Genomic DNA, 25,149 nt, shown 5'->3' with positions numbered 1-25,149 from the left:
AGGTAGGTTATGCCTCCTCGCAGGAGAAATTGGAGCCTCTTGGACCTTCTGATAGGCCAGGGGGAGGATGGATGTGGAGGAGAGGGGTGGTGGGTTGGACGGAAGAGGATGAGCGATGAGGGAGAATCAGACAACAGACAATGACGGGGAGGGGGAGAGCGAGATGATTAGTGAGTACAGAGTATTAGGCGAGAGATGTAGAGAGAGAGAAAGACAGGTGCAGGCGATGGTGAATTACACCATGGATATTGATGTTGCAGGGGAGTATTCAAGTACGCTAAATCAGGGCAGAGGAAAGAAGTGGCTAGATGTGACGGTGGTGGTGGTGGTGTTGCTGTGGTTGGTGTTATTGCTGCCAAGTTTCTACCAGTCGTGCGAGAACGAAACCGAGGACGAAGGGGGGAAATAAATGCTGGATTGGAGACACACGGCGATGGGATGGGTATGGATGGATACTGGACCGTAGCATTCAGCTACTTTCTTTGTCCCTTATTGTTGTTCCCCACTATCTGTCTTAATGACAAAAACAACCGCCCCCCCCCCCCCCCCAACCCGCCTTAGGTTGGAATAAAGGAAAGACTCGAACGTAAGGTATCGACGCTATTTTACATAGCCCCGTTGGTTGACCTGAGAAACTTCCCTGGCCTGGTCTCGACGATGACGATCTTAGAAAGCGGCCTCACCCCTCTCACTCCATCATCACTCAAACAAAACTCCTAAACCTGATCAGTATCAGTTGCCAATTTGCTTACCCCCCTTCCCTTCTCTCTCCCCCTCTCTCATCCCCTCCCCTCCGTCCTTGCAGCAAACCCGACGTAATGACGTTCCCGTCCTGGATGTGTGGCCCATGGCCCGTGGTGACGAAACCACACGGCACCGGTTCGTTTGCCCAATGAGACGTCGCCATATCCGTGCCATGGAACCTATGGAAACGGGATAAAGCGAACCTGTCATCTTTCCGGTATGCATCTTACTTTGCTCTCTGAGAAGGTGAAAGCGCAACACCCCACCCTACCCCTGTGGCGGTCGTTGACCCAGAACTACTGCACTGTATCCGTACCGCACGCGCAGCTGAAGAGTAACTGTCCTGTCATCCATCCATCCCTTCGCCTTGGCGCCCTCGTCCGGTCGCCGCGCATTCGTCCGCCGTGAACGTGGGAGAGCGGGGAAGCTTATCTTGGTATCTACTACCGCATAATCGATTTCAATGCGCCTGTCACAAAACTCGCCCATGTTTACGGAAGACTTCAGATTCACGACCACCTATCCATGCGGGTATTCCTATGCAACAAAACCCTCAACCCACGGCGAAAGAAGATGCATCATGTATCCTTTCTCGACCGGACTCTTCTTGATTAGGTCGCCCAATTATGTAGTGGGCCGACGAATACATCATTAAAGCATTTACATCCTAGGAACCGCGTCCCTCGTTCTCACGTGACTGAAGCGCAGCACATGTACGGAAAAGTAATCGTGTTTATACATCTCATGAATCGAACCAAGAAAATGCTGAGCCCCCCCCTCCGACGCATAAATCATCGTTCCTCCGCACTACAAAAGAAGAGCAGCGGCGAGACCGGCGAAGCCCGCAATGCCCAAACCACCAATCTTGGCGGCTCCGGCCTGGACCGGCTTGCTGGGCAAGGGAGCAGCCGTAGTGTAGCTGGGGAACCCGCCCGTCGGGGTGGGTTTGTAGCTGGAGCCCGTACCCAGGATTGTGGAGTTGTGCTTGACAACTGTGACAGGGACCGTCAGCGTCGTGTAGATGAATGTTGTCTTGTCCTCATCGCCGCCCGGGCAGTGCTTTCCACCGGGGCACTTCTCTCCGCCAGGTCCGGTCGGGGTTGTGGTCGGCTTGGGAGCGTCGCCCGAAGGCTTGTTGCCGCCCTGGCTGCCGGTCGGTTTGGGAACGTCGCCCGAGGGCTTGTCACCTCCTTGGCTAACAGGGGGCTTAGGGGCCTCGCCGGTAGACTTGGGGGGGTGAGGCACATTGCCAGACGGCTCGGAAGGGACTTGTGCGTCGCCCGAAGGCTTGCTGCCGCCGTCGCCGGCGGGCGTTGTGCTGGTGTACGGGCAGACCGTGGTGTAGGCAGGGACAACCTCGGTGGTGACCTGGCCAACGGGACAGTATGGGATATCGGGAGCGCATGAGGTGATGGTGTAGGTGTTGGTCGCGTAGACGGTGCTCGTGACCCACTGGGGAGGAGAAGGGGGAGCAGTCGTCGTGGGCACGGCAACAACAGACGACGTAGACGTAGCTGGACAGACAGTGGTATACCATGGGACGGTCTCCGTGACGACCTGGCCTGTAGTGCAAGGCACCTCGGGCTTGCAGGATGTGACGGTGGTAATCTTGGTGGTGTAGACGGTGCTGGTCACCAGCTCCTCGGAGGAAGTGAGGGTGTTCTTGGCAGACTCGGTGACGGAAGCAGTTCCGGTGGGCTTGTCCGAGACTGAGCCGGTGGCAGATCCGGTGGCAGAGTCGGAAGCCGTCTTGGTGACATCAGCAGAGCTCGTGGAGCCGGTAACGGTACCAGTGACGATGGGAGTAGCAGAGTGAGAGTTGCTCAATGTCGTGGTCGGGAAGTCCTCGTCATCCTCATCGCATGTGTCGGAGGTGGCAGCGGACTTGGTTGCTGAAGAGCTGGCGGAAACGCTGGCGCTGCTGCTCAGTGAAGTGATGGTACTGGTGTGAGTAGCCGAGTCGGAGACGGAGGCGCTGGCAGAAGCAGAGGCGCTGGCGGAAACGCTGGCACTGCTGCTCAGTGAAGTGATGGTACTGGTGTGAGTAGCCGAGTCGGAGACGGAGGCGCTGGCAGAAGCAGAAGCAGAGACGCTGGCAGAAGTGGAAGTAGACACGGATTCAGTACCGGTTTGGGAGGCGGAAGCGGAAGCTGAGACGGAGGCAGAAACGGAGGCAGAGCCAGACGACGAAGCCGAAGCAGACGCCGAGTGGCTGGAGCTGACAGACTCAGAGCTAACGCTGGAGCTGGCCGAAGAAGTCGTGGAGACGGCGGTAGACGAGGTGGCGGTCGAAGAGACCAAGGATGAGGTTGGGGTCGAGGTCGAGACGCTGGTGGTTGACGTCTTGGGAGGAATGGGATCGCAGCCGTACTTGAGAGCATCTGCGACGGCCTCGTGGAAGGCCTGGCCGTCGATCTGGTTCATGGCGCCACGGGTCGCGTCCCAGATGGAAACGCCTCCGAAGTGCGGCCTGCTCTTGAACTTGCAGATCAGCTCCTTGACCCTGGAAGGAGGTACATAGCCGTTCCACCCCGCACCGGGGCTGGCGAGGACGCCGATGTAGAGCTTGGCGTCCTTGCTCTTGGAGGTTTGCGAGATAACGTTCTCCCAATCGTCGTAGTTGGGGGTATCGGAGGCCTGGCAGCCGGGGTTGTTGTAGAACTGGATGAAGAGAGAGTCGAACTGGGCGTTGTAGATGAGCTCCTTGAGCTGGAAGTATGTGTCCGAAGTCGGGCACTGGGGGGCGGCAGAGATGTAGTAGATGCCGACGCTGCGGAGCTTCTCAACCATCCTGATCCAGGGCTTCTGGTTGGCTGTGGGCCGTGTTAGTCACTCGCATCACGAATAAGGGGCAGACTGCCTGGAGTCGGGTCTGGAACCTACGGTACTTGAACTCGAGGTCGAAGTCGAAACCGTCGACAGAGACGTGTTCGGTGGCACTGATATCGAAGGGACGGGGGCCGGACCATGTCGGGTCGTAAGGACCGAAAGTCTTGTGCAGAAGCTCGGCGAACTGGTGACCCTCGTCTTCGCTGGAGATGTCGTAGCTGCAGGGGCCATCAGTCGGGCAGTAGCCACCGATAGCCAGAAGGACCTTGATGCCCTTGGACTGACAGTGCTTGATGTCCTGCTTGATGTAGTCGCAGTTCATGATCAACTTGGTGTCCTCGCCAGTCTTCGGGTTTTTGTAAAAGACCTCGCCGCCGCAGTGGCCGGCGAAGTTGGTGCCGGGATATCCACCGCTGTTCTTGGGAGAGTATGTAACGAAAGACACGGCAACGGAGGTGACGCCGGGGGCATCACAGTAGCTGGACAGCCGATCGGAAGGATCCCCGTACTGTCCCCAGTAAAGGCTGAGTCCCCCAAAGGACGAAGGAGCCTTGCTCTGGGGTTGCGATGAGGAATGTGCCAGGGCCGGGCTGATGGCCGCGGCGGCGGCAAGGAAAGACTTCTTGAAGAGCATTTTTACGGTTGTTGGTGATTAGGGAATTAGGGAGTATCCGTGTATAGGTATTATGCAATGATTGTAAGGTGGCCGAGGCCGTGGAAAGAGTGTGATGGTGATCTGGGATCAACGAAAGGACGCAGACAAAGATGTCTGCACGACTGAGAACGCACGCCGTCGTCTCTGGCTTCTTGACAGTTGCAGAGATGGGGGTAAAGAAGAAGCAAGAAAAGAGAGAAGGGTTCCAGGCAAGCAGCGGGAGAAGGGCTCCCATTCATAACGGAACCATTGCCTCTCCCCCAGAGAACATCTGGCGATGTAGCGACTAACTACATCGGGCGTCGAAATATCGCCTAGAGTCGACACATCGCGGGTGTAGTCCATGGTGGTGGAGGCGCAGGAGACCAATCTCCCCTCCCCTCCCCTAATGCAAACTACCTCGCGCTTGAAAGGTAGGCATGGGTGACAAGGTAGGTAGGTAGGTAGCTGGGTAGGTCAGCAAGGCATCGCATCAAGACCGACGAGCGGCACAGTTGTAGCGGTGATTGTGGATGGAGGATGTGTGTGATGGCGAGTGGGTGTGCAGATGGCGCGGACGACGGTGTGGTGAACGTAGGTGAAGTGGCGCTGGAGGAACGTTAGGTACCGACCTACCTAGGTAGGCAAGGTAGGTAGGTAGGTAGGTAAGTATGCGTACTGCAGTACCTAGAGACGACGTGGGCGGCTGTGGGCCCACCGAGAGGCGCCGCTTCCCGAATGGGCAAGCGCCTATTCAGTGCAGTGCAACTATTAGCCCATTTGTGCTGGTTCTGCACGGCAAAATGAACCACACTGGTGGGTGATCAGGAACAGGAATAGCGTCTTCAGACGGATTCAAGCGACGGGCACATTAGGGGTCATCCTTCTCCTCTGATTGGCCAGATCCCCTGAATTGGCCGGGAGCCAGCTGCGTGTAAGCGGCGCCAATGCACCACAGCGCGCTGTTCCCCCTTGTCCCTTGGACGACAGAAGCTGGCCGTCGTTCCGGCCGCTTTCTTCAGCCCAGTTGGTGGATGGATAGATCAGAAGAAGGGAAGGGGGCAGCCTGAAGACGGGCCATTTCGGCTAAGGTGTGATGGCAATCTTGAAAGTTGCCCAGTGTGCCAGTAAGGTGGTCGTTGGTCACTTTCTGTCCTATAACGTCTGTCTGGGGATGCCGAGGCGAGGGTCTCTTCAGGGCCAGTTCATGAAAATTGCGATTACGGATGCGCGAGAGCCCCTCGGTAAAAATTAAAAAAAAAAAAAGTGCAGGGGGAAGAGCTTTGCACTGGGTCAAGGGTGTGTCAATGCCTGCGCTGCGCGCATGTCCCGGATCGAGGCCATCATCGCAGGTGACATCGACATGTGACGGCTACCTGGCTGGGGATCAGAGCTCTTCGGCCCCCAAACCTACATTGGATTCGTCCCACTTCAGCTTCTCTCGACGTCCAAATCCAAGCCCGACTTTCACAGCTTAACGGCATTCTATGCGACGGGAGTCAGGGACTGGCTTTGCTCACATCTTCGTTGACACGGGACCCCGTAGGAAGGTAAGGTCAGTCAAATTCGGACATCATCCGCTCCAGAACGTCGGTTGCCCGTCCTGTCCTGCTGCCCATTGCCAACCGAACGGTAAGAAACTGGAAATGAGTGGCTGCAGGCGGGCGGCACAACATCCGAGTCACATGAGGACTTCGGAGAACCATGGGCGCCCAAGAGATCCCCCTCCCCCCAAGTCGTACTTGAGAAGCAACTGAGCACGTACCTAGCAATCGCTCGCCCGGCTACTATGAAGAGCCGTTTCGTTCACTCGCCAAGAGGCTTCAAAGTCTTGGTGACAGCGGCCATCGTCGGGTGGTGTCATCCACATTGCATGGCATTGGCTCTGCCCAGACCGTCTTTCTCAAAACGGCCTGTGTAACTGGCGCGAAAATCGAAGCGTCTGGGCCAGGTTCAAATGCTCGGCCCTCTCTTTCTTTATTGTTTACTACCTACCTACCTAGGTGTCTGAACCAGTTATGCGAAGTACCTAGGCAGCTACCCAGGTTTGCTCCCTCGACATTGACTAAACGGCGCTGCGATGCCACTGCGCCATCAAGCCGGCGTTCCCAAGTATTCCTCTGTGCCCTCCAGCCTTGCTATCTGAATCAACTAGTCAATATATCAAGTCTTGCATGCTTTGTCGCCTATTTTAAATGCCACGATGACTACCCTCAATTTGTTCCACGGTACTCAGGTAGAAAAAGCTGAGGGGGTAGAGAGGAACGAACAAATGCCTACTAGGTACCTGGGTACCCAAGGTACCTCCACAACAACCACGGTGCTGTCCCAAAATGGCAAGAACAAGGAACGAACGACCCACACATCCCTATTTACCCCGCCGATTTTCCCACCCCCTGAAGAACGAAAGCCTTCCTGTTACTCTCCCAACTCCACCGGTATTACGCAAACCCCAAGGTCGACGACATCTCATTGAATACGTCGTCCATGGAGATACATCAATACTTATCTCATCCGAAAAGGCCTTTGTGCATCTTCACTGCGTGCCTTGACAACATCGTGTGCTTCCGCGTCGGTTACGGGTTACCTATAGATATTTCACCGTAGAAAGTAAGCAACCCTCGTGATGGCATCATTTACCTCACAATGTCCCGTTGGATTGTGAATGGCTTATTCGACTGACCGAATTTTTTTATCTCGTCATTACCCTTGCAGAGTTATCGGGGATTTCTTGTTTGGTTTTTCTCCTCAAAGGGGTTCACTATGTTCCACCCCGAGTCTCAAGTGCTTCCTGTTCAAGCCTCTCTGTTTCTGGTTTCTTGTTCAGCCCGGATGCAACGTTCCACGCGTATGCAAACGACATTGAATCCCATTCACAACCCCAACCCCAAATCCAAAGCCAAACACCACGCTTCCCCAAAAACATACTATGATAAATTGAAAAAATATCCTCCCGTCGCTTCAGATATATCAGCTTCTTATCCCCACAGCATCCCGTCCTCTTCAACCTCATCATCAATATCAGCCTGCCTCTCCTGTTCTGCCCCAACCGGTCCGATGTCTCTCCACCTCCACAGGCTCTGCTGCCAGCCCCATTCGATGTGGAAGTCCACCCCGCGAGCATCGAGGAACCACCCGACCAAACATTCTATTGAGCACGGCGCCGGTTTTTTGCAGTCGCTTGCCAACGGACCCGAGGGCATCACCTCACACCCCGAGAAGTCGCGTAGTGCCGGTCTGGAGGCATCCGCCGCGAGGTCCACCATCTGTTTGAACCGGTCGTACATGTATAGCCAATGGCCCATAGCAGCCGCGCTGCCGTAGGCGATTTGATCGCTTGGTCCTGTTCAGGTGCAGCAGTCAGCCTCGGCCCTTGTACAAGGCGAAAGAAGCCTCTTCAGGTAGGCATATCGCATTTCACTTACCAACACTCACTCGCCCGCTCATCCGGGCGCAGTAAAAGTAGTGCTCGCCACGCGGATGCGGCAGGACGAGCGTGTTCTGCCCCAGCTCTTCCAGGCTCTTGAATTCTGGCCTCTCCCAGAACGACGTATCGGTGCGGATTCGCAGGATCGTGTCGTGGATATATCCGTTCGCGATGCTCCAAGCCCACCACTGCTGCGCCGCCAACGAAACCGTCTTCAACTGGTTGTTCAGCCGCCGCAGCTTTCCCTTGCACGGCGTCGCCGCTGTCGCGTTTTTGCCACCGGGAAAGTCTATTTCCACTCGGTCCACAGGCAAAACATCGACAGACCGAAGGTGCGAGCCGTAGCATTCCCGCAGCTCCGCCTCGATAGACTCCTTGGTACGTTTGAACAAGTCAACGTCGGCGGGCTCGAAGAGCGCATACACAAAGACATCGATCCTCGAAAAGGACGGGTGGTTGGCCACGAGCTTATCCATGTGCGTCTTGCAGGTGACGTGGTTGGTCCTATACAGCCCCGCGACGATGACGGCCAGGCTGCGCTCTTTCTCACGCTCCCTCGGCGCGACATAGAGGTCGCACATTCCGGCGATTGAGAGCCTTCCATTGTCCGAGAGCTCGAGTTGCCCGGGTTCCCTCTCCAGCATTCCTGTCGACTGCGGCTGGTTGCTCTCACCGTCGCGCTTTACGATGCCACTGTTGGCTTTTCTACACGCCGGCTCCAGGTCACTGTGCCATATCGTCGTCCAAGTGTTCTTCAACATGGCGTTCAAAACAATACGGATATGACCTTTCTGCTTGTCAACGTAAAGGATACGCCCACCCTTGTGTTTATCGCCGGTACCCGTCCACCACAGGGGGTGGGAGCTTCCGTCGGCGTCCACGCGGTTGAGGACGAGGTCGCCATCATCTTGCAGGACGAGAGCATGCCGTCCGCTTGGAGAACTGAAGAAGGGCGTTCCAGCGGACAGCAAAATACCATCCACGTCGGGTGATAAGACGGCGGTTCGTGGATTGTGCCCAATGCCAGCGCTGCCTTTCTGGGGCGGAGAATTGTTCTCGTTTGGAAGATTGTCCTCGTTTGAAAGATTGTTCTCGTTTGGAGGGCTTGTCGAAGGACTTGTCGGAGGTTGTGACGAAGGGTTTGGAAGAGGATTCGTCGGAGGATTCGTCGATGGCCCAGATATAGGTTGGTGGTGTGAGCTGGGCACACGCAGCTTGGAGCTGGCGACACGCCAGTCTGGTTGTAGGACCAAAACCGCCGATGCGATGAAAAGGATTAAGGCGCCGATGACGACTTTGAATCGGCGGGAGGCGCTACCACCCAATAGAGCCCACCCTGATGTGTTTGTGATCATTCTGTGATTGTGTGCAGGACCCATGGCCCTTTGATGGTGAGTTGCCTCGAATCTTTGTATCGCTTTCTTTCCTCGTCTGACTTTGCAGACAATGTTGCAACAAGGTCAAGTCGACAAATCCGTGAACAGCCCTACGTCCGAGGGCCCCGACCGATGCAGAGGGCACAAAAACGAGCAAGAACAAAAATCCGTTAACGCCTTTCCAAGGAGTCGAGCGAGCAGCCCGCGATATATCAGATGACGCTCGAGCCGGTCATTGAGCTCAGACCGCGTCCCCGAGAGCAGGGCGAGTTAATAGCCCCACCGCCGAATCGGTGAGTGTGTGCTAGAGCTGGGTTTGAGCCAGTATGTGAATAGACTTTGCGTCTTGTGTCGCAATGATTAGTATGCTGCTGTTACCGTCGGAGGAGAGCAGTCGAGTTGGTCGGGATGGCAACAAGAGGACTCTCTCTCTTTCTCTCTGTCCAACAGTCGGTTCTAGATAGAAACCGGGGCTGTTGTGGGTAGAATAAAAGGCATACGTTCGTGGAGAAGAGGATCGGGAGGTGGAATGAGATAAAACGAAAGCCGCGAGGGGAGAAATTTACCTCGAGCCTGAGACGAAAGCGGGAGGAGGTACCGGTGTTATCAAGTGTACGGGGATATCTTGGCAACCGGCCTGCTCGGTGGCTGCGCCTGAGACTTCGGGCAGAAGGAGAAAACAAACTTTGACCTCCTGAGATTCGATCCTCGAGGCCCCGAACATCCCAGCGTCGGGATGGCAAGACCGTGAGCGGCCGAACCCACGGCTGATATGACGAACCCGAGAAAGGTTGTTTGATTGAGGAGGGGGACAAGCCGGGCGATGGATGAGACCCGACCAAGCGGTGTAATCTTGAGCGACACCATCTCGCGCAAATCATGGAACGGATGAAGCAGATGAGTCTGTATACGACAGTTTGCGATGTCACAGGGAAATCCAGCTTACCGAAGTGACGAGGGCGTCGTGTCGTGTACATCGTATAAGGCGAAAACGAGGGGCGCCTGAGTCCAAGGGGTTGGGGCTCGTACGCCAATCAGCGCGGCGAGGATCACACGCAGGACAGGCCACAGGAGCCGAGAGAGAAGACGAAAAGACTAGGATACACGAAGCCCCCCGGAAAGTCGTCAGGTTACACGGTTCGCCTGAGACGCATCGAACCGGACGGCTGCCAGTGGTTGAACTACGAGTGCCCATTGCCGTTTCCTGTTCGAAAGGGAGGGAGAAACAGCGAAGGTCTCCTTGCTTCCCAACACACATCGTCGTCTTCCGTCGTGTATCAGATTTGGGGGGGGAGAAAGGGAAGAAAAGGCGGACTGGAGGTTAATGAAGTTGACATCTCTCTCTCACATACTCTCCCTCCCTTGTGGCCAACATGAGCGAGAACAAGTGTACGTGGTGACCGATGAGGGTTCACTGAGATGATGTACTTGCCTTATCAGGTACATTACAACATGAGAGGCTACTAAGGGCCCCTAACGGCGGCCCGCGAGTGGGTCCATTGAAATGTCACTCGGGAAGGGCGCCGGGCGCGGAACTTTCATCCATCTACAAATTCTAATGCGGTGGCAGGTTTTCGACGAACCGGCGAACAGCTACCGCGTGCGACTGCGTACACACATACATACATACATGCACATCGTGTGGTACGGGTCGAATTGCGCAACCCTTTTCTCAGGGTCAAGCGACTCCTCGAGCGGCACAACTGTCGCGGGCGACGGAGGGGTACGGGCGCTGCACGTCTTGGCGCGGGCACACGGCGGAGAAAACTGTGGAACATTTGAGCGAGGCCTTGCAGCATTGTGTGCAAGGCGTGGCAAGGCGGGCGTGGTATGACGCCCGGGCTCTCGAAAGAGAAGAAGAAACGACGAACGGGGGGCTTCGCAGACAGAGAGAGGTAGACTTCTTTCGGGGCGACCTCCCTGCCTGCCCTTCAAAAGCAGCTCCATGGGCCAGGTTCGCAGTCCAGTTGCGAGTCAAGAAGGAATAGAGATGGATAAAAAGTCTCTGAACTCTGATATTCCAATCGCCCGATCCAGGGCGCCGGAGCCACTGGTCGGTCAATGAACCCCCCCCCCCCCCCCCACCTTTTCCCACCCGGCCGGCTAAGGTTGATATCAAAATGAACCCCGGTGGGGAAGCCGTGAGGCTCTTCACCTCGAAACGCACAATCCCGAGGGTGCACTTCCGACAGAAAGTTCTGATAATAAGAGCTGTAAAGCGCTGGGTCAGAGTCATGACGCGGCACAAAGAAGCACGACAGCTGATGATAAGATAAGTAAGTGGTGAAGTCTTGCATATCCAATAGTGTAGTAACGTTGTTCCCCTTGCATAACGGGGATACATGATGTACGTGCGTGCGGGGGGGCTCCAACACGGGACGGGAATATCAAGACATGGATCTCACCACGCCGGTCCCGGCTAGCGTTGTGAGTCGTCCACGGCCATCACCACAGCAAGCTCAGAATCGGGGGGGTGAAAGACAAATCGCCATGAAGAGAAAACCAAGACATATAATCCTCCTCCCCCCTCCTGTCTCATCCTGAATCAAGCTCCTCCTCAAACAACTGATTCGGCAGATGGTCGTCTCTCGCGGGTGCCGGTCATCCCAGAAGTGCCCATCTGCCGCTTCCGCGCGGCGTTAATGGCCTTGAGCTTGGCGGTGCCCAGGCCGGCGACGCCGTTCTCCTGGTTGTCGCCCAGCCACGGCTTCTTGGAATCGCCCAGCATACTGCCGGCGAGGAAGTAGGCGACCTGGCCGAGGATAATGAGCACGAAGGCGATGGGGTACATCCAGTGGACGGCGTAGCCAAAGACGTTGACGCCGATGATGATGCCCCAGAAGTTGCCCGTCAGCAGCGAGATGTTGTAGAAGGCGGCGCTAGCCATGCGCAGCAGCAGCGGCACAAGGCTGTAGAACAGGCAAAGGGCGAAGGTGTAGCCCAGCAGGTAGCCGATGGCCGGGCCGTTCCAGGTGGCTTCACGGAACGAGTCGCGGTCGAAGATGGCGGCCTGCACGCCGTTGATGCACATGCCCCACATGCCCATGAAGGAGAGCACCTCGTACACGGGCCGGCGGCTGACGAACCACTCCTCGGCGACGTTCGTGACGCCATAGAGGGTGGCGCCGAGCAAGGCAAAGAGGTCGCCCTTGACGAGGTCGACGCCGGGCCCGCCGTTGGAGCCGGTGAGGTGGTCGCTGGCGAGCAGGACACCGCAGCCGCCGATGGCGACGAGGATGCCGACGATCTGGAAGATCTTGTAGCGCACGCGCAGCAGGAAGAAGGACAGCACGATGACGACGACAATGGCCCAGAAATTGAGCAGCTGGGCCGAGAGGATGTTGGTGTAGCGGTAGGCGAGCACGGTGAAGTAGTTGCCCTCGACGTCGAGGAAGGAGAGGATGAAGTACTTCCAGCCGTCGCGCACAACGATCCCCGCCCACTTCTTGAAGCCGTACTTCCAGATGGTGACGGGGAAGTAGATGAGAAAGAGGAGGATGTAGTTGAAGACGGTCTGGAAGGCCGGGATGGAGACGCCGTTGTTGGCGAGGAACGAGGTGAAGGTGTTGGTCGACGTGATGCACAGGGCGAGGATCTGGCCGATGAGGAGGACGATCCAGAAGTCGAGCGTCGTGAAGTAGCTCCACCAGTGCACCTTGCGCGCCTCGATGTCGTGCAGGCCCTGGTTGACGAGCTCCGACTCGTCGGGTCCGGCCGTAATCTGCGTCGTCGTCACCGGCGCCGCGTACAGGTTCTTGGCCGTGTCGTCCATGGTGGGTAGCGGCTCGTAGGTGTGTCTCTGTCGGCGGGGGTCGGTGTCGGTGTCGGTATGGGTGCCGGTTTCTGCGATCCGCCCGGCGAAGGGAAAGCGCAGGGGCGGTAGCGACAGGATGGTCTCGAGGCGGGATGAGATACCGGGCATGCGGCGGCGATCTGGATGATGGGGTTAGCCTTCGTCGCCGCCGTACGAGAAGGGGGGGCGGAGCATCTTCATTGTAGTTTGGGGCTTAGTGAACAGACATACCTTGCGCGCGAGGTCGATCAGTAGTATGTCGTTGTCGACGTATTCTCGGGTTTAATGTATCGTATCAAAAGTGAAGGATGCCTTCTGGTCTTTCTCGTCCCCTGTCAGCAAGCGCAAAGACTCAAAGTCGCCTGCTGTTGTGTCTATCTCGCGATAGGACGGCACATGGACTGATGTGCCGGGAAGTGGTATGCGAAGTAGAGGCCCGAGTCGGCGCGCAACATATGATTGTCGTCGGAGGTTGTGTGGAGGCGGGGTCACTGGTAGTGATATGTCTATCCCTTTCGTTTGCCGCGCGTGACGATGGGGGGAAAGAACAGTCGAGACCGGCGCAGAACTTTGGTCGACACACCCTTTTTTCTATCGGTCGCGAAGGAGTAGAGTAGTGGGAGGTAGGAGGGGCAGGGAGGCTGGGGGTTTATTCTTTTGATTTTATCACCGTGAGGTGAGATCCCGGTCACTCGACTAAGGAAAAGAAAGAAGAAGAAAAAAAAACCTTTCAGCTGCTAATCGCTATCGCCAAGGGTCGATGACCACTCACTGGTGGACGGTAGTGGGGAGCTATCGCAGTCGCCACGAGGGATACATGCTGGGTATGTATTGGGTTGAGGGGTTCCGGGTGTGGTCCTGGTGGTTCCTATGGTTCTTCATGTGACGCCTCCGCTCGCCTGACTGGTCCGGAATGCTAGCCCACCGCTTCCACCGCTGCACCGCAACCGGCCCAGCATGGCGGGACCGGCCGATTTCCAAAGTTTTGCCCTCTCCTAGTGCTTGGCACGCCGGCCAGCACGTCGTTTTAGGGGACGCGATCCCCGTCGACTAGCCCGGGTTCTTGCTCACCTGGCCGTGTTGGCGTGCTTCTTCAGGCTAATAGTGGGGCAAGGGAGGGGGGCCGGCAGCAGGCGCCAACCACTGGTTTTTGGCGGGCCCTTTGAATCCTTTCCCTTTGCATGCACTCCACCGAATAGTTTGCCATTTCTGTTGCAACCTTGAGCTTTTCAGCTGGAATCCGCCAGCAGTAGCGTCATGGGACCGTCAGTTTGGGCAATGCCTCTTAGTTGTTCAAGCCCAGAAGACACACCTTCTCGTGCTGTAGGTCGGGGATGGTGGTGACCAGCTGGAACGGCTGCATTGCGAACCCCGAAGACGAAGAGCTGCCCATCCAGATTGTCATCGCGAAGCTGACGCCTCCCATAAAGGTGCACCGTGCTACTGTTTGATAGCAGTTAAGTAGAGATTATCAAGTAAAGAATTCAAAGTAAACCCATGCGAATTAGGCGAGAGGATCGGTAATTTTTTCAGGCAGACTTCCGGTAGTCTTGGTTCCAGGTCTCTGATTCCATTTCGTCTCACCAACGGAGTTCTACGTGACATAGTATCATCAAGACACATATAGAGATACCAACCAAAGATGGGCTCAACCCAACGTACCCACCCATTCGAAACTGTCATTTATGAGCTTGAGTATTGGGGTTCGATGAAGTAGAAACCACAGACGACTTGTGGGCCACGAGGTAACAGCATGGAGCTGCAGGGGAGCCAGACGCAGAACCCAAGTGAAACCTCATGCTTTAGTGATCCGAACTGAATCCAGCAGCGTATTTTAAAGAAAGACTCTGAGTTTGAAATTAAGAATGACAGACAGACTCATAAAACGGATTGCTCGTGAGAACAGATGCAACGGAGTCTGAAACTCTGGCTCATCATGTGTTCTTGCAAAGCACCAGCAAACCGGTGGTGGAAAATCACCTAAGCCCCCTGCCTGCTTGTCATCATTCACCTAGAAGTCAAGGCGTGATGAATCACCTGAAGAGAGTCCAAGGTTAACGTGCCGGTATTCGGTTACAGATTGGCCCTGGACTTGACCCGAGAAACTGCGAAACCGGCTCGCCGGCGTTGGTCACGGACGTCGCCCGGCGCCGGTCCCTGGGTTGGCCCCACTCCACCGGCCCAGGCTCCTGTTACTGTCACCGGCACTTGTTGATGCGTCCCTAGCACAGGTTGCGATGTTAGTGGTGCATAAATCGACATGTAGATAAATGATACTTGGCGATATAACGTCCCCCATCGAAGATGTATGGGCATCAGGCACAGTCATCGTCTGCCCCTCGCGTCCGGCTGCTCTTTGGCTGTTGTAGTTTGACCTTCTTCTTGGCGGCTAGCCTGGAGCGAATCGACACCGAGAAAACAGATCATTTATATGTGTCGCTTTTATCATAATCCTTTTTACGTCAAAGTTGAGCTTTCATTCGACTCCGCGAGGGTGTTCGGTCAAGGCTGGCTCTCCAATACATCTTCCCATTCCACAAGCCTGCAACATTATCGCTACCTCTTCAACGCAACCGCAACGAAGGGCAACATGACTGTACAAGGCTGGCCTTGAAAGTTCACAGAACCGTTTCCCACGGGTGAAGCGTCTTTTGGCTTCCTCAGTACCAACCTGCATGCTGAGCAGGGTTAACTGCGAGATGGTGCGAGGGCGAGCGCGTGACACAGCCATCCCGTGCTCAAGAAACAATCTAATTCTAAGTGCACATGGAACGAAAACACACGCAGCCAAATTTCCCATCGCCGTCATGCAAGCGTGACTGTCTAACATTGTTTGGTATATTCAATTAAAGTATGTTACCCTGTGTCTCGCGGAAAGACGTTGCATCACCAGCAACCCACAGGCCATGATCATGAAACCTTTTTACTTGTCTCTCAGTTCCAACGTCCATCCTCATAACATTCTAGACGTCCGGCCATAGTTCACCCCACACATACAGTCCTCTCTCGTCCGCATGAAGGGGAAATTTTAGAAAAAAAAGAGACTTCACCACATCTTCTGCCCAAGGCCCGCTTACAGGACGGCAACGATGCCGGCGATGGCGGCGAGGGCCAGACCACCGACGGCAACGGAGCCCTGAGCAGCGGCGTTGGTGGAGGCAGCAGTGGTGGTGCTGGCACTGGCGCCAGTGCCGGAGGGGTTGGCGGTGGAAGCGGTGCGCGAGGCGGTCAGGGTGGCGCTGCTGACCGCGGCGGTGCCGTTGAGGGCAGAGGTGACCGCGGCGGAGGCGGAGGACAGGGCGGCGCTGGCGGACGCGCTGACGGAAGCGACAGCAGAGGAAACAGCGGCCGAGACGGAGGCCGAGACGGAGGCCGAGGGCGAGGCGGCGGCAGAGGAAACAGCACCGGAAGCAGAGGCGGTGGGCTGGGCAGAACCGGCGGTGGCCTGGAAGGCGGAGCAGGCGGCGGCGGCGGCGGCCTGGGCCCTGCCGAGGTCGGCCGAGTTGCAGGCGGCAAGCAGGCAGGAGGCGGCGACGGGGACGAGGGCCTGCTGCGTCGCCGGGGTGCACTGGCAAGCGGTGTCGGTCAGGGCGCAGCCGACCTGGGGGATGGCATCGCGCAGACACGGGATCTAAGGGAACGAGTTGTGTTAGTCAACTTGTATGGGTGATCACACAGTCTTGAGTGAGTGAGGAGTTGTTGTGGTGAACATACGGCACACTCGGGCTGGCCAGAGAAGTCCTGAGCGGCGACGAGGCCGGCGGCAACGAGAGCGAGGGTGAACTTCATTGTGAAGTGTGGCTGGTAGTTGATTGTTGAAAAAAGAGAGCGAAGACTTAGGACTGGATTCGAATCGTGGTGTGGCGGGAGACTATAGAGCGAAGGACAGCCGACGTTGGGATTAAGATACAGGAGCGTTCAAGAGGGACGTTAACGGTATCGACCCAAGGAGACGGGAAGGGGGAGGGGGGAGCATAAATATGCGTCCTGGATATGCGCAAGCCACCATGAACAGATGCGATACCCCTGTCCAGAGGCTTTCCCTTTTCTGCATTTCATTGCAAAAGCTTATTCCACATACCTGCGCCGCGCAGGTCGTGCGCGTTGTGCCGTTGTCGCTGGGAGAGGGGGGTTACACAAGGGCAGTTGACTCGCATCTTGCCTTTTCTGTTGGCACGGGACCAGCCTTGCCCTGGACTGGACTGGAACGGACAGAGAGAAGAGGAGAGGAGGCAAGGGATACGGCGGCCATCGAAGGCCTTCGAGGCGCCGCCCTCTTTGCCGAGCTACGTGGACGGTGGATCAGACCCCCCGGACCTGGACGGTTCCATTCGCAAGGAACATGCAATCTTGGACTGGGGAATTTTGCTCTGGGAGGAGGACTGGTTAAGACAAACACTCGGGGACCAGAGCAGAATCATGACAGCATACTCGGTCAAGGTGTGTTTGAGCTTGTGGCGCTGCATTTGGCCCAATTGAGCTCACGGAAGCGGTTCTTGTCGAGCTTCATCGAATGTTTATCCCTTTCTCATTCGAAAGACAGAGACAAGAGAGAGTGACAGACAGACAGAGAGAGAGAGAGAGAGAGAGAGCGGGATTCTTCCAAGAGGGCAGCTTGCACGTCCCACCGTCCGTCAATCTATGGGGCCTATCTAGATGCAGTAGCTCACCTCAGCTGCAATGTAGCTTCGAGGTCCCCCCGTCCGTGAACTCTCTGCAGCTTGCCCGCATTAGCCCCCAGCCCTGAAATGTGGCAGAGAGACTCAAGACGGCGGAAAGGGGGGGAGACAGGACGGGAGGGAATACGGGCACCCGTGCGTTTTAATTGGATGGCAGGTGGCTTGAGCCCGTTGACTCGACGCGTTGACGCCGCCGGCTGTGCTGTGCTGAGACATCGGATTGATCGACCCAGAGGGCATGCCCGCGTCGGACTCTCCTCACTTTGTATGCCCATCTTAACCCCCTTTATCCCGCTGAGCGTTTTATTCGAGGTCACCAATTCCAAAGTCTTCTTCACCTCACCGTTAGTTGGCCCGTGGACGCGTCGCCGTCACGCCGAGGTAGCAACGGGTTTCAACCCAAAAAGCGGCATGCGAGCCTGTCGGTCGACGACTGCAGTCTTCGTGAGTAGAGTGCCGGCTGGGTTGGCATGACATCGTGTAAGGTGACATGCAGACCAGGGGGGGTAATGGCCGCCGCCCCGGAAGCCGGGACCAGGGTGCAATAATAGAAGGAAATAGACTCCACAGCCTGCAAGCCTACTGGCTGCCACGGACATCTGATTTAACCCAATTTCAACAAAGTTTCGCTGAAGATGTGTTCCTTGCAGGGACGAGAGACGTTGGGATACGGATGCTCTTTATGTGTTTTCGCTGAGTTGCCTAGGCGCTTCTCAGCGACACCCAAGGCCCGGGAAACCCGGTGTTATATACTGTAGAGAAAGAGTTTTCTCGCTTCATTTCATTTTGACGGGCGGGTCAAAGGCTATTTGAAAAGATTGAACCTTCCTGGCTTTTGCCTAACCAGACGCGCGGTTTTTCATGCCATTTCCTCATCACAACAAGTTCGAGGACATGGGCTTCTTCCCTTCCTTCCCTGGCTTTCAGCAAACTCGAAGTTGGCCAAGAAGTAGAAGAAGTACTCTGTAGAAGTTGTAGAAGATGGAAGAGGAGGAGGAGGCCAACCGACTGGTGTCATATCGCAACCCGTCACCCCGTCGACCTGGCAGCTTGGTGTGGAGACAACACGATGTACGATGGAATAATAAGAACAACGAATAGGGCCCCGACGACTTGGAGCCTTCCCCAGGCCTCTGGAACCTTCCTGTCTCTCTAGTTAGAAATCCCGACCACCGCCGTGCAATAAACCCACCCGACACGAGCTCTGATCCCCGTTTCCGCCTGAGACCGAGGAGGGGGGGGGGAGCGGCACTTTGCGCAAAGCAGCAAGGCAGGGCGGAGTCCCCCCCGCAACAAATGCTCCGTGGGACGATCGTGGATGTCAACAATTTGCAGCAGCAACAACAACAAGCAGCAAGCAACAAGACACCCAGGCCATCTTGTTCCGGATGCCGTAAATTCGAGCAGAAACGAAGCCCAGCGCTCCACTAATCGAACTATGTGCGCCCGCGGTCCTGTCGCGGCGGCGTGGCAGGCGCTGTTGGCCGTCTGTCCACTTCCTGTTGTGACTCGACATACCCAAGGGAGGACTTGAATTCCTGCCCTTTCCACTCCATATGGCCCCCTCCCCCCTCCGCTGATGGTCACATGATTCTTTTGGGGGTGGCCAAACTTGCAGACTCCTACCTTCTTGTTCTGCACCGCCATACGATTTGAACAAACGATGTCTGTGGCTGTGTCGACATTTGCCTTGAATCCATCAACGTACCGGGGCTTGTATCTCATGCTATTGGAACGGGCTTGGCGGCCACTGCAAACCTTCTAACGGTATACCTGATTCCATTGGCCAAGGGGGAAAGGGTGAGTCTGTCTGGTCTGTCCAGACGTCTCCGTCTCCAACGTTTTCAGAGCTCGGGGCAAATGTTACCCTGCCAAATGAAACCGAACACACAAGAATCCTCTCCAAAATGCCCAGAGACTCTCTCGTGGGCGTGCAGGGGTGGTCGAAACCCCATGGTTCGATGCGGTCATCGACCAACGACACTTAAAGATACGCCACCATGGATCAGGATAAACCCAACGACAGAGGTGGGTTAAATACGCTCTAGAGGAAAATACCAGACAGGGCTTACCAGGTCCATTTGCTTTTGGCTGAGACGGCAAGGTTCGTCGCAGCCGAATACGGTCCCTTTCACCTCGAAGTGGTACGTGATGGTCTGGCGGCACCATAAGCCCGGTAGAGCTCTCAACTTCCGAAGCACTGGTAGCATGTGCTCTCCTCCTTTGTCGATATGTGAAGTCAGCCATCGTTGACTCATCACCACAGAACGCCGGGTAACCACGAAGTTCTTGGAGATGGCTTGTCCAATGCGTCTTGGAGTCCCAGTCTGGTATTCTCTTCTCAAAGAAGTCGTTGACCTTTGAGAGCCGTCAGATAAACCAGGCAGTGTTCTGGCAGATGACTTAACTCACGTATGCTTCTGCTCTGAGGCCAATCTCTTCGAAACGCTTCTGCTGCTGGCTTGCGGCAATTTCGTTTGCACAAGGGGCTATGAAAGATTGAATAGGTTACGCTGTAACAGCCGTCTTTCCGAAAGCGAGTGCTCTCGTTGTATCCTCCGGCGTGACTGCCGCGAGTGCATTGTCGGACATGTCGTGATTACCGGTAAGGGGGCAACGAACATCGACTTCCTCCAGAAGTTCGCGGGTTTCTGACAAATCAACCTTCAAGATCTGGGAGACGAGCGGGATGCGGTCGAAATCATTGATAGAAAAGAGGCAGCTGGAGAATTCTAACCGGACCCGCTCGACGCGAGGACCGAAGTCTTCCAACAGGTTCCTGCGGACGATGGTTCGAACAGGGTCGCGTTCTTTCTCATAGAGATGTAGTGGACGTAGGGCTCCAATCATACCATGGCGGTTGTCGAGTTTGAAATTGGAATGGCCGCTTGCAACATGAACCACGTCGGCAATGCGGAAGACAGCCTTGAAGCCAACACCCTTCTCGCCGGTGCAACCTCAGTGAATATCCTTGCATTTTGTCTTCGTGCTTTCTCCAATGTCGGTTAAGGCAGTCATCTGCGACATAGAAAACCCATCTTCACTGCAAGCTGTCTCTAAGATGTATCCTTTGCCGGGGTTGGCGTTGTCTGTGTTAGTGTCACCTGTACGGCCAACCTTCAGAGACAGTGAGAAGGTCGGGGGAATTCCGTTGGTGGCACTCTTGCCGTATGCGTTGTCGTCGGCGGTTTGAATGATCTCGTGGATGAAGCGAGTCTCTGTGCTGTACAGCTGTTGCAATAGAATCTCTAAGGATCGGTAGATAATTCCCTGCTTGAAACCCTCTGCAGTATCCTCATCTAAGTCGAGGCCAGATTCCTGGAGCAGATCGTTCAGCTGGGCATTCGCCTCGTTGCGATCGCGAGGCGGTGCTGACGTTGACCAGCGACCGTGGCTCTCGCCGTTCGTGGTCATGGCGACTTTTCCCTCGCGGCTTCCACGGTGAATGTTCTATACACGATGATGATAGGGGCAAGGTTAGAGCGGGTGTGGCCAGGTACAGAAGCGGAAACAACAGTGATGGTGTTGAAGGATATGTTGACCTCGGACGAGGAAAGACGAAGGCTGCATAGAAATATCTAAGCTTGAGAGAGAGAGAACTTCTGTAGAGAATGGGAGTGTTGGGAAAAAGAAGACTGAGAGAACAACTAAAATGGAAAAGAGGAAGACATGGTGAAGGCGCGGAAGTAGCCAGCTGCTTCTTGACTGTTCTGCCCCTTCCTCGACCTCCCTAGTAGATATCAACAATGGCACCAGCTTGTGTAATGCTTCAATCTTGGTTCCGTCTGAATCCAATCGACGTCCCCGAAAACGAGTGTACTCTGCCGACGTGTCAGAGTAAATCTAACTCGGCCACTTTCTTCAAAGACCATCAGTGTTGAGGCATCAGCGAGAACCCTTATGCGCAGCACTCTGGTTTGGGAACCAGACAAGACCAAGAGCGTCACAACAGAAACCCTCGTCCACGAACCGGCCAACAACTTGCCTTCACTATTGCGACAGAGGAACGGTCGAGGATCCCGTCATCTTGTTTCAAATATTTGTCTTGATACACTGCCTTGATGCATTTTTCGTTCTCTGTCGAGCGCCGCTAGCCTTTCCATATGACCTGCCTTGTCACTATACTTTTGCTGATGCCTATTCTTCCAGAGTGCCGCCCAAAACACCGAGCGTGAATTTTCAGGTGGCGGATGTGGCTAGAGTGCAGCTGAGATTTATCTCTTAGAGGGAACGAAGAGCAATGCGGATACGAAGGAGTCAATGAAGACATACCTGGACACTCTAGCATTTGTTAAGACTTGGCTCACCAGACAAACCATATCTCAATGTGAGTCAAAGTTTTCAAGTGTGTGCGTTGAGTTTAACATAAATTGGTACTAAAAAGCATTTGACGGTACCGTGGCGGGACTGAATCTCAAATGTTTGGACCGTGAGACTTGCCAGGCATCTCCAATGCTGATGTGAGAACATACATCTTTGAACAACCACCCAGCTCATGTCCACTGGGCAAGACCTGTTGCTGAGACTAGGAAAAATCCGAGGGAAGAAGATAGATCATTCACAATGTTCCAAAACTTGCTTCAGAGAGGCCAGAGAGCCCTTCCCCTTGCCCAGACATCCACTACACGACAAACACCTCTCCCGCAAATCACACAAAACGATACTCGGACACTCTCGTCGACAATTTTTCCGCCCACCAGACGTCTACCAGCCAAATCGCCAGCCTTAAAGCTCATCCAGAACCGCGGCCTGTCCTACTCCGCTCCCTCCCTCGCCCGTGCTATCCACCCTGACACGGACTCCTTCATCAAGTACAGCCTCCTCCAGGGCCCGCCCCGAATGGCGAAGGTCAAGATCTACAAAGCAAAACTGGCGGTCAGGCCGCCGGCGATGGGCAGGGAAGCGGTCGAGCACAAGATGCTGGGGGAGGTTGCGAGGCACATAAGCGCCCACTCCGGCGGTGGGAGCCGCCCCTGGACAGCAAGACACGCCGACTGGACAGCGAAGCTTGCGGGTGGCATGACAACCGAACCCGTAGCCGGCAACGCACGCACCGGTACAAATGAAAGGCCGAAGAGGAAATCGCCCGGTTCAGCGGGGGATCCCGAGACGCCCGAGCCCGTGAGGAAGACGGCGGCGCATTGCTGCGCTCTACTTGCCGTCCTCTCCGCGGGCGCCTTGATGGGATACTTGATCCGCTGCTGGGAGACGGGAACAAAGCCTAGCGAGGGGCGATGGCCAACAGAGACAGAGGAAGCTGGCATGAACGACGAGGGCATGTCGTCGGAAGAGATGCAAAAGGCACATTACCTCGCGGCAGCATAGATACGCAGCTGCTGCCCACAAAACAACACGAAGCCGTCAGAACACAAGACTTGTGAATTTATTTTCATACCTATGTATTCATTCCATATCACCAAAAGAGAGGAAAGAATTGGCATTTTCCTGCACCTGCACCTGCACGTCATTCATCGTCCCAGGCCCGTCGGGACATGATGATCGGCCTCGCTGGGTCCCACGGGCCGTAAATCTCGTTCTTGTACTTTTGCAACCCAATCAGCCACCAGCTGCAGCCGCCCATCGCGATGGCCGCAATCAGTACGCTCACAACCATGCCCGCGACGACGCTCTTCCACGGCCAGCAGCAGGCGCTCCCGTCGTCGCCCACGATCATGCCTACCCCCGCGCCGGCGCCGAGGACAAGGAAGACCGTCATGGCGTGGTGGTAGGCCCGGCTCTGATGCCGCGCGTAACGCCGGAACACGGGGAACAGGCCAAAGACCTCGATGCTGAAGAGCGTGAGGCTGAAGACCTGGCCGGTCGACGGCAGCTGGCTCGCGAGCACCGTCGAGGCCATGAGTGCGGCGTTGGTCGACAGCGAGGCGGGGATGCTGACGCGCACGCCGCCCGAGTAATCGAAGAAGAATATGTTAATGGTCAGGAGCCAGAAGGACATGGCCCAGATGCTGTCTTGGGAGGTCGATTTCGTCAGGGACTTGAGGATGGGCGATAGGCCGAGGAGGGTCGAGTAGATGAGGATGGCGCTCTTGACGGTGCTGAGGCGTTGGTTGAGACGGCTGTTGTCATCGCCGGGGAGGGGGAATGAGGACCGACGCGGTGGGGGGTGACCCGTGACCTCCTGGCTGTGACGGCGGTGGGCGGGCTGCGAGGTCGTCGACGTCGTGGAGACGAGGGAGCTCGCCGAGGCGGAGTGGGAGTGTCGCGCCGGACGCTCGGCGCCGGCTGAGAGGTTGGTCACGGAACTCGTGGCCGTCGTGACGGCCGAGGCGTCGTCGACGTGCGGCGGCGGGCGTCGCACGCCACCAGTCCTCCGACTCGGTTCCCGCCGCCCGGCCGCCGTCGCGCTGCCGGCCGAGCCACTCAGGTCCTTGCGCTCCTCGTCGGCCTCCCAGCGCTCCCAGAGCAGCCAGCCGAGAAAAGTGACCAAGCTGCCGAAGGACACGAACGACACGGGCGACACGCGCTTCTGCTGTATGAGGACGAAGAAGACGATGAAAACGATGACCGAGCAGGCGTGCTGGACGATGACAGTGGAATCGGCGACGAGGGGCCAGAAGTCGTAGGGCTGTAGGCGCGGGTTGCGCTGCAGGCTCTCGAGGAAGGTGTCCTGGTCGGTGTAGTTGTCGGGGTAGCTCTGCTTCACCCACATCAACTTCTTCCAGGTCCGCTTGCGACTGCGGCGGGAACGGGAGCGGTCGCCGGCAACGGCGCCGTGTCGGAGGTGGGCGCGCGCGACGCGGTGATCTAGTCCGGTCGAGGCATCGGAGAACGAAGGGACGCTTCGACGCGGCGGTGAGGTTGCCAGGAAGGCATCTTCGGGGGCGAGGCGCGATCGGTCTTGGCGCGCGATGTGAGTATTGCTGTTGTTGGTGCTGTTCGTGCCACCGGTGCTGGAGCCGACAGGGAGTGTGGAGGAGCGGGTAAGGGGCGGGGGAAAGGTGCCAAAGTCCGTCGGCGTCGTCGGCGACATCAGGCCGGGGCTGCCGGGGCACGGCTCTCGGGACGATAAAGAAGACGGGTGTCGAAAATCGAACCGAGACCCAATGGCTTGGAAGTGCGCGTCAATGATCGCTGGGCGTTGAGACCGAGACGCTTCTCAGCCTCGCAGGCGCCGATGGACAGAGGAAGAGCGCAAGGCTGGTTGGATGGACCAGGGCCGCAGCCAAAGAGACAAGGGGGGAACCAAAGAAAAAAAGAAAAGGGTACGTGCACAGGCGGAGAGAGAAGATTGGTGGGGGAACTAGCCGAGAGACTATGGGGCTCCCTCCTCGAGGTTGTCGCTTACTCGGCAATGAGCCAATAACAGGGGGTTTCCGCCCGGGCCCGTCGCCGGATTGGGCAATCTTTCTTTTTTCAGCTTTCTTTCTTCAGCTGGCATCAATGTGGTGGCCGAAAAGTGGTGCCTCCCGCCTAACTAAGTACCCATGAAGACTCAAGCCCGACTGTCTTGTCTGTTCGATCCCAAATCAGTCCACTCAGGGTTGCAGCACTTGCTGGCATTAGCTCAGCTGTAGGAGGGCAGGGAGGGTAGCACCAGGCTTAACTCTCTTTTGCCCGACTCGGGAGGAACCAGCACCGAACCTTTTCTCGCGAAACGGCAGCTTCCTGACATTTCGAGGCGAAGCAGCGAAGAGTTCGTTTAGCGG

At 56.2% G+C, this 25,149-nt stretch overlaps 7 protein-coding genes across 7 annotated transcripts; 1 reads left to right on the top strand and 6 right to left on the bottom strand.

The window, feature by feature from the left end:
• Positions 1 to 1,551: 1,551 nt before the first annotated feature.
• CH63R_07454 (Endochitinase) lies at positions 1,552 to 4,207 on the bottom strand (the record flags this gene model as incomplete). The annotated part of the gene is made up of 2 exons (XM_018302429.1): positions 1,552 to 3,557; positions 3,628 to 4,207. 2 exons carry the CDS (start codon positions 4,205 to 4,207, stop codon positions 1,552 to 1,554), a joined length of 2,586 nt encoding a protein of 861 aa, XP_018157207.1.
• A 2,978-nt stretch (positions 4,208 to 7,185) lies between these two features.
• On the bottom strand, positions 7,186 to 9,013 carry CH63R_07453 (uncharacterized protein; the record flags this gene model as incomplete). Its single annotated transcript, XM_018302428.1, has 2 exons — positions 7,186 to 7,550; positions 7,633 to 9,013. The coding sequence occupies 2 exons, from the start codon at positions 9,011 to 9,013 to the stop codon at positions 7,186 to 7,188; spliced, it is 1,746 nt and encodes a 581-aa protein (XP_018157206.1).
• A 2,554-nt stretch (positions 9,014 to 11,567) lies between these two features.
• CH63R_07452 (Duf914 domain membrane protein) lies at positions 11,568 to 12,932 on the bottom strand (the record flags this gene model as incomplete). Its single annotated transcript, XM_018302427.1, has 1 exon — positions 11,568 to 12,932. One exon carries the CDS (start codon positions 12,930 to 12,932, stop codon positions 11,568 to 11,570), a length of 1,365 nt encoding a protein of 454 aa, XP_018157205.1.
• A 2,944-nt stretch (positions 12,933 to 15,876) lies between these two features.
• On the bottom strand, positions 15,877 to 16,592 carry CH63R_07451 (CFEM domain-containing protein; the record flags this gene model as incomplete). Its single annotated transcript, XM_018302426.1, has 2 exons — positions 15,877 to 16,434; positions 16,518 to 16,592. 2 exons carry the CDS (start codon positions 16,590 to 16,592, stop codon positions 15,877 to 15,879), a joined length of 633 nt encoding a protein of 210 aa, XP_018157204.1.
• A 3,398-nt stretch (positions 16,593 to 19,990) lies between these two features.
• Positions 19,991 to 20,896, bottom strand: CH63R_07450 (Heterokaryon incompatibility; the record flags this gene model as incomplete). The annotated part of the gene is made up of 2 exons (XM_018302425.1): positions 19,991 to 20,439; positions 20,587 to 20,896. The coding sequence occupies 2 exons, from the start codon at positions 20,894 to 20,896 to the stop codon at positions 19,991 to 19,993; spliced, it is 759 nt and encodes a 252-aa protein (XP_018157203.1).
• A 1,149-nt stretch (positions 20,897 to 22,045) lies between these two features.
• On the top strand, positions 22,046 to 22,807 carry CH63R_07449 (uncharacterized protein; the record flags this gene model as incomplete). Its single annotated transcript, XM_018302424.1, has 1 exon — positions 22,046 to 22,807. One exon carries the CDS (start codon positions 22,046 to 22,048, stop codon positions 22,805 to 22,807), a length of 762 nt encoding a protein of 253 aa, XP_018157202.1.
• A 139-nt stretch (positions 22,808 to 22,946) lies between these two features.
• CH63R_07448 (phosphatidylinositol N-acetylglucosaminyltransferase) lies at positions 22,947 to 24,473 on the bottom strand (the record flags this gene model as incomplete). The annotated part of the gene is made up of 1 exon (XM_018302423.1): positions 22,947 to 24,473. The coding sequence occupies one exon, from the start codon at positions 24,471 to 24,473 to the stop codon at positions 22,947 to 22,949; it is 1,527 nt and encodes a 508-aa protein (XP_018157201.1).
• Positions 24,474 to 25,149: the final 676 nt, after the last annotated feature.

This window comes from Colletotrichum higginsianum, chromosome 5 (genome assembly GCF_001672515.1).
Source record: "Colletotrichum higginsianum IMI 349063 chromosome 5, whole genome shotgun sequence".
NCBI classification, from domain to species: Eukaryota; Fungi; Ascomycota; class Sordariomycetes; order Glomerellales; family Glomerellaceae; genus Colletotrichum; species Colletotrichum higginsianum.
This window is presented reverse-complemented; position numbering and strand designations above follow the sequence as displayed.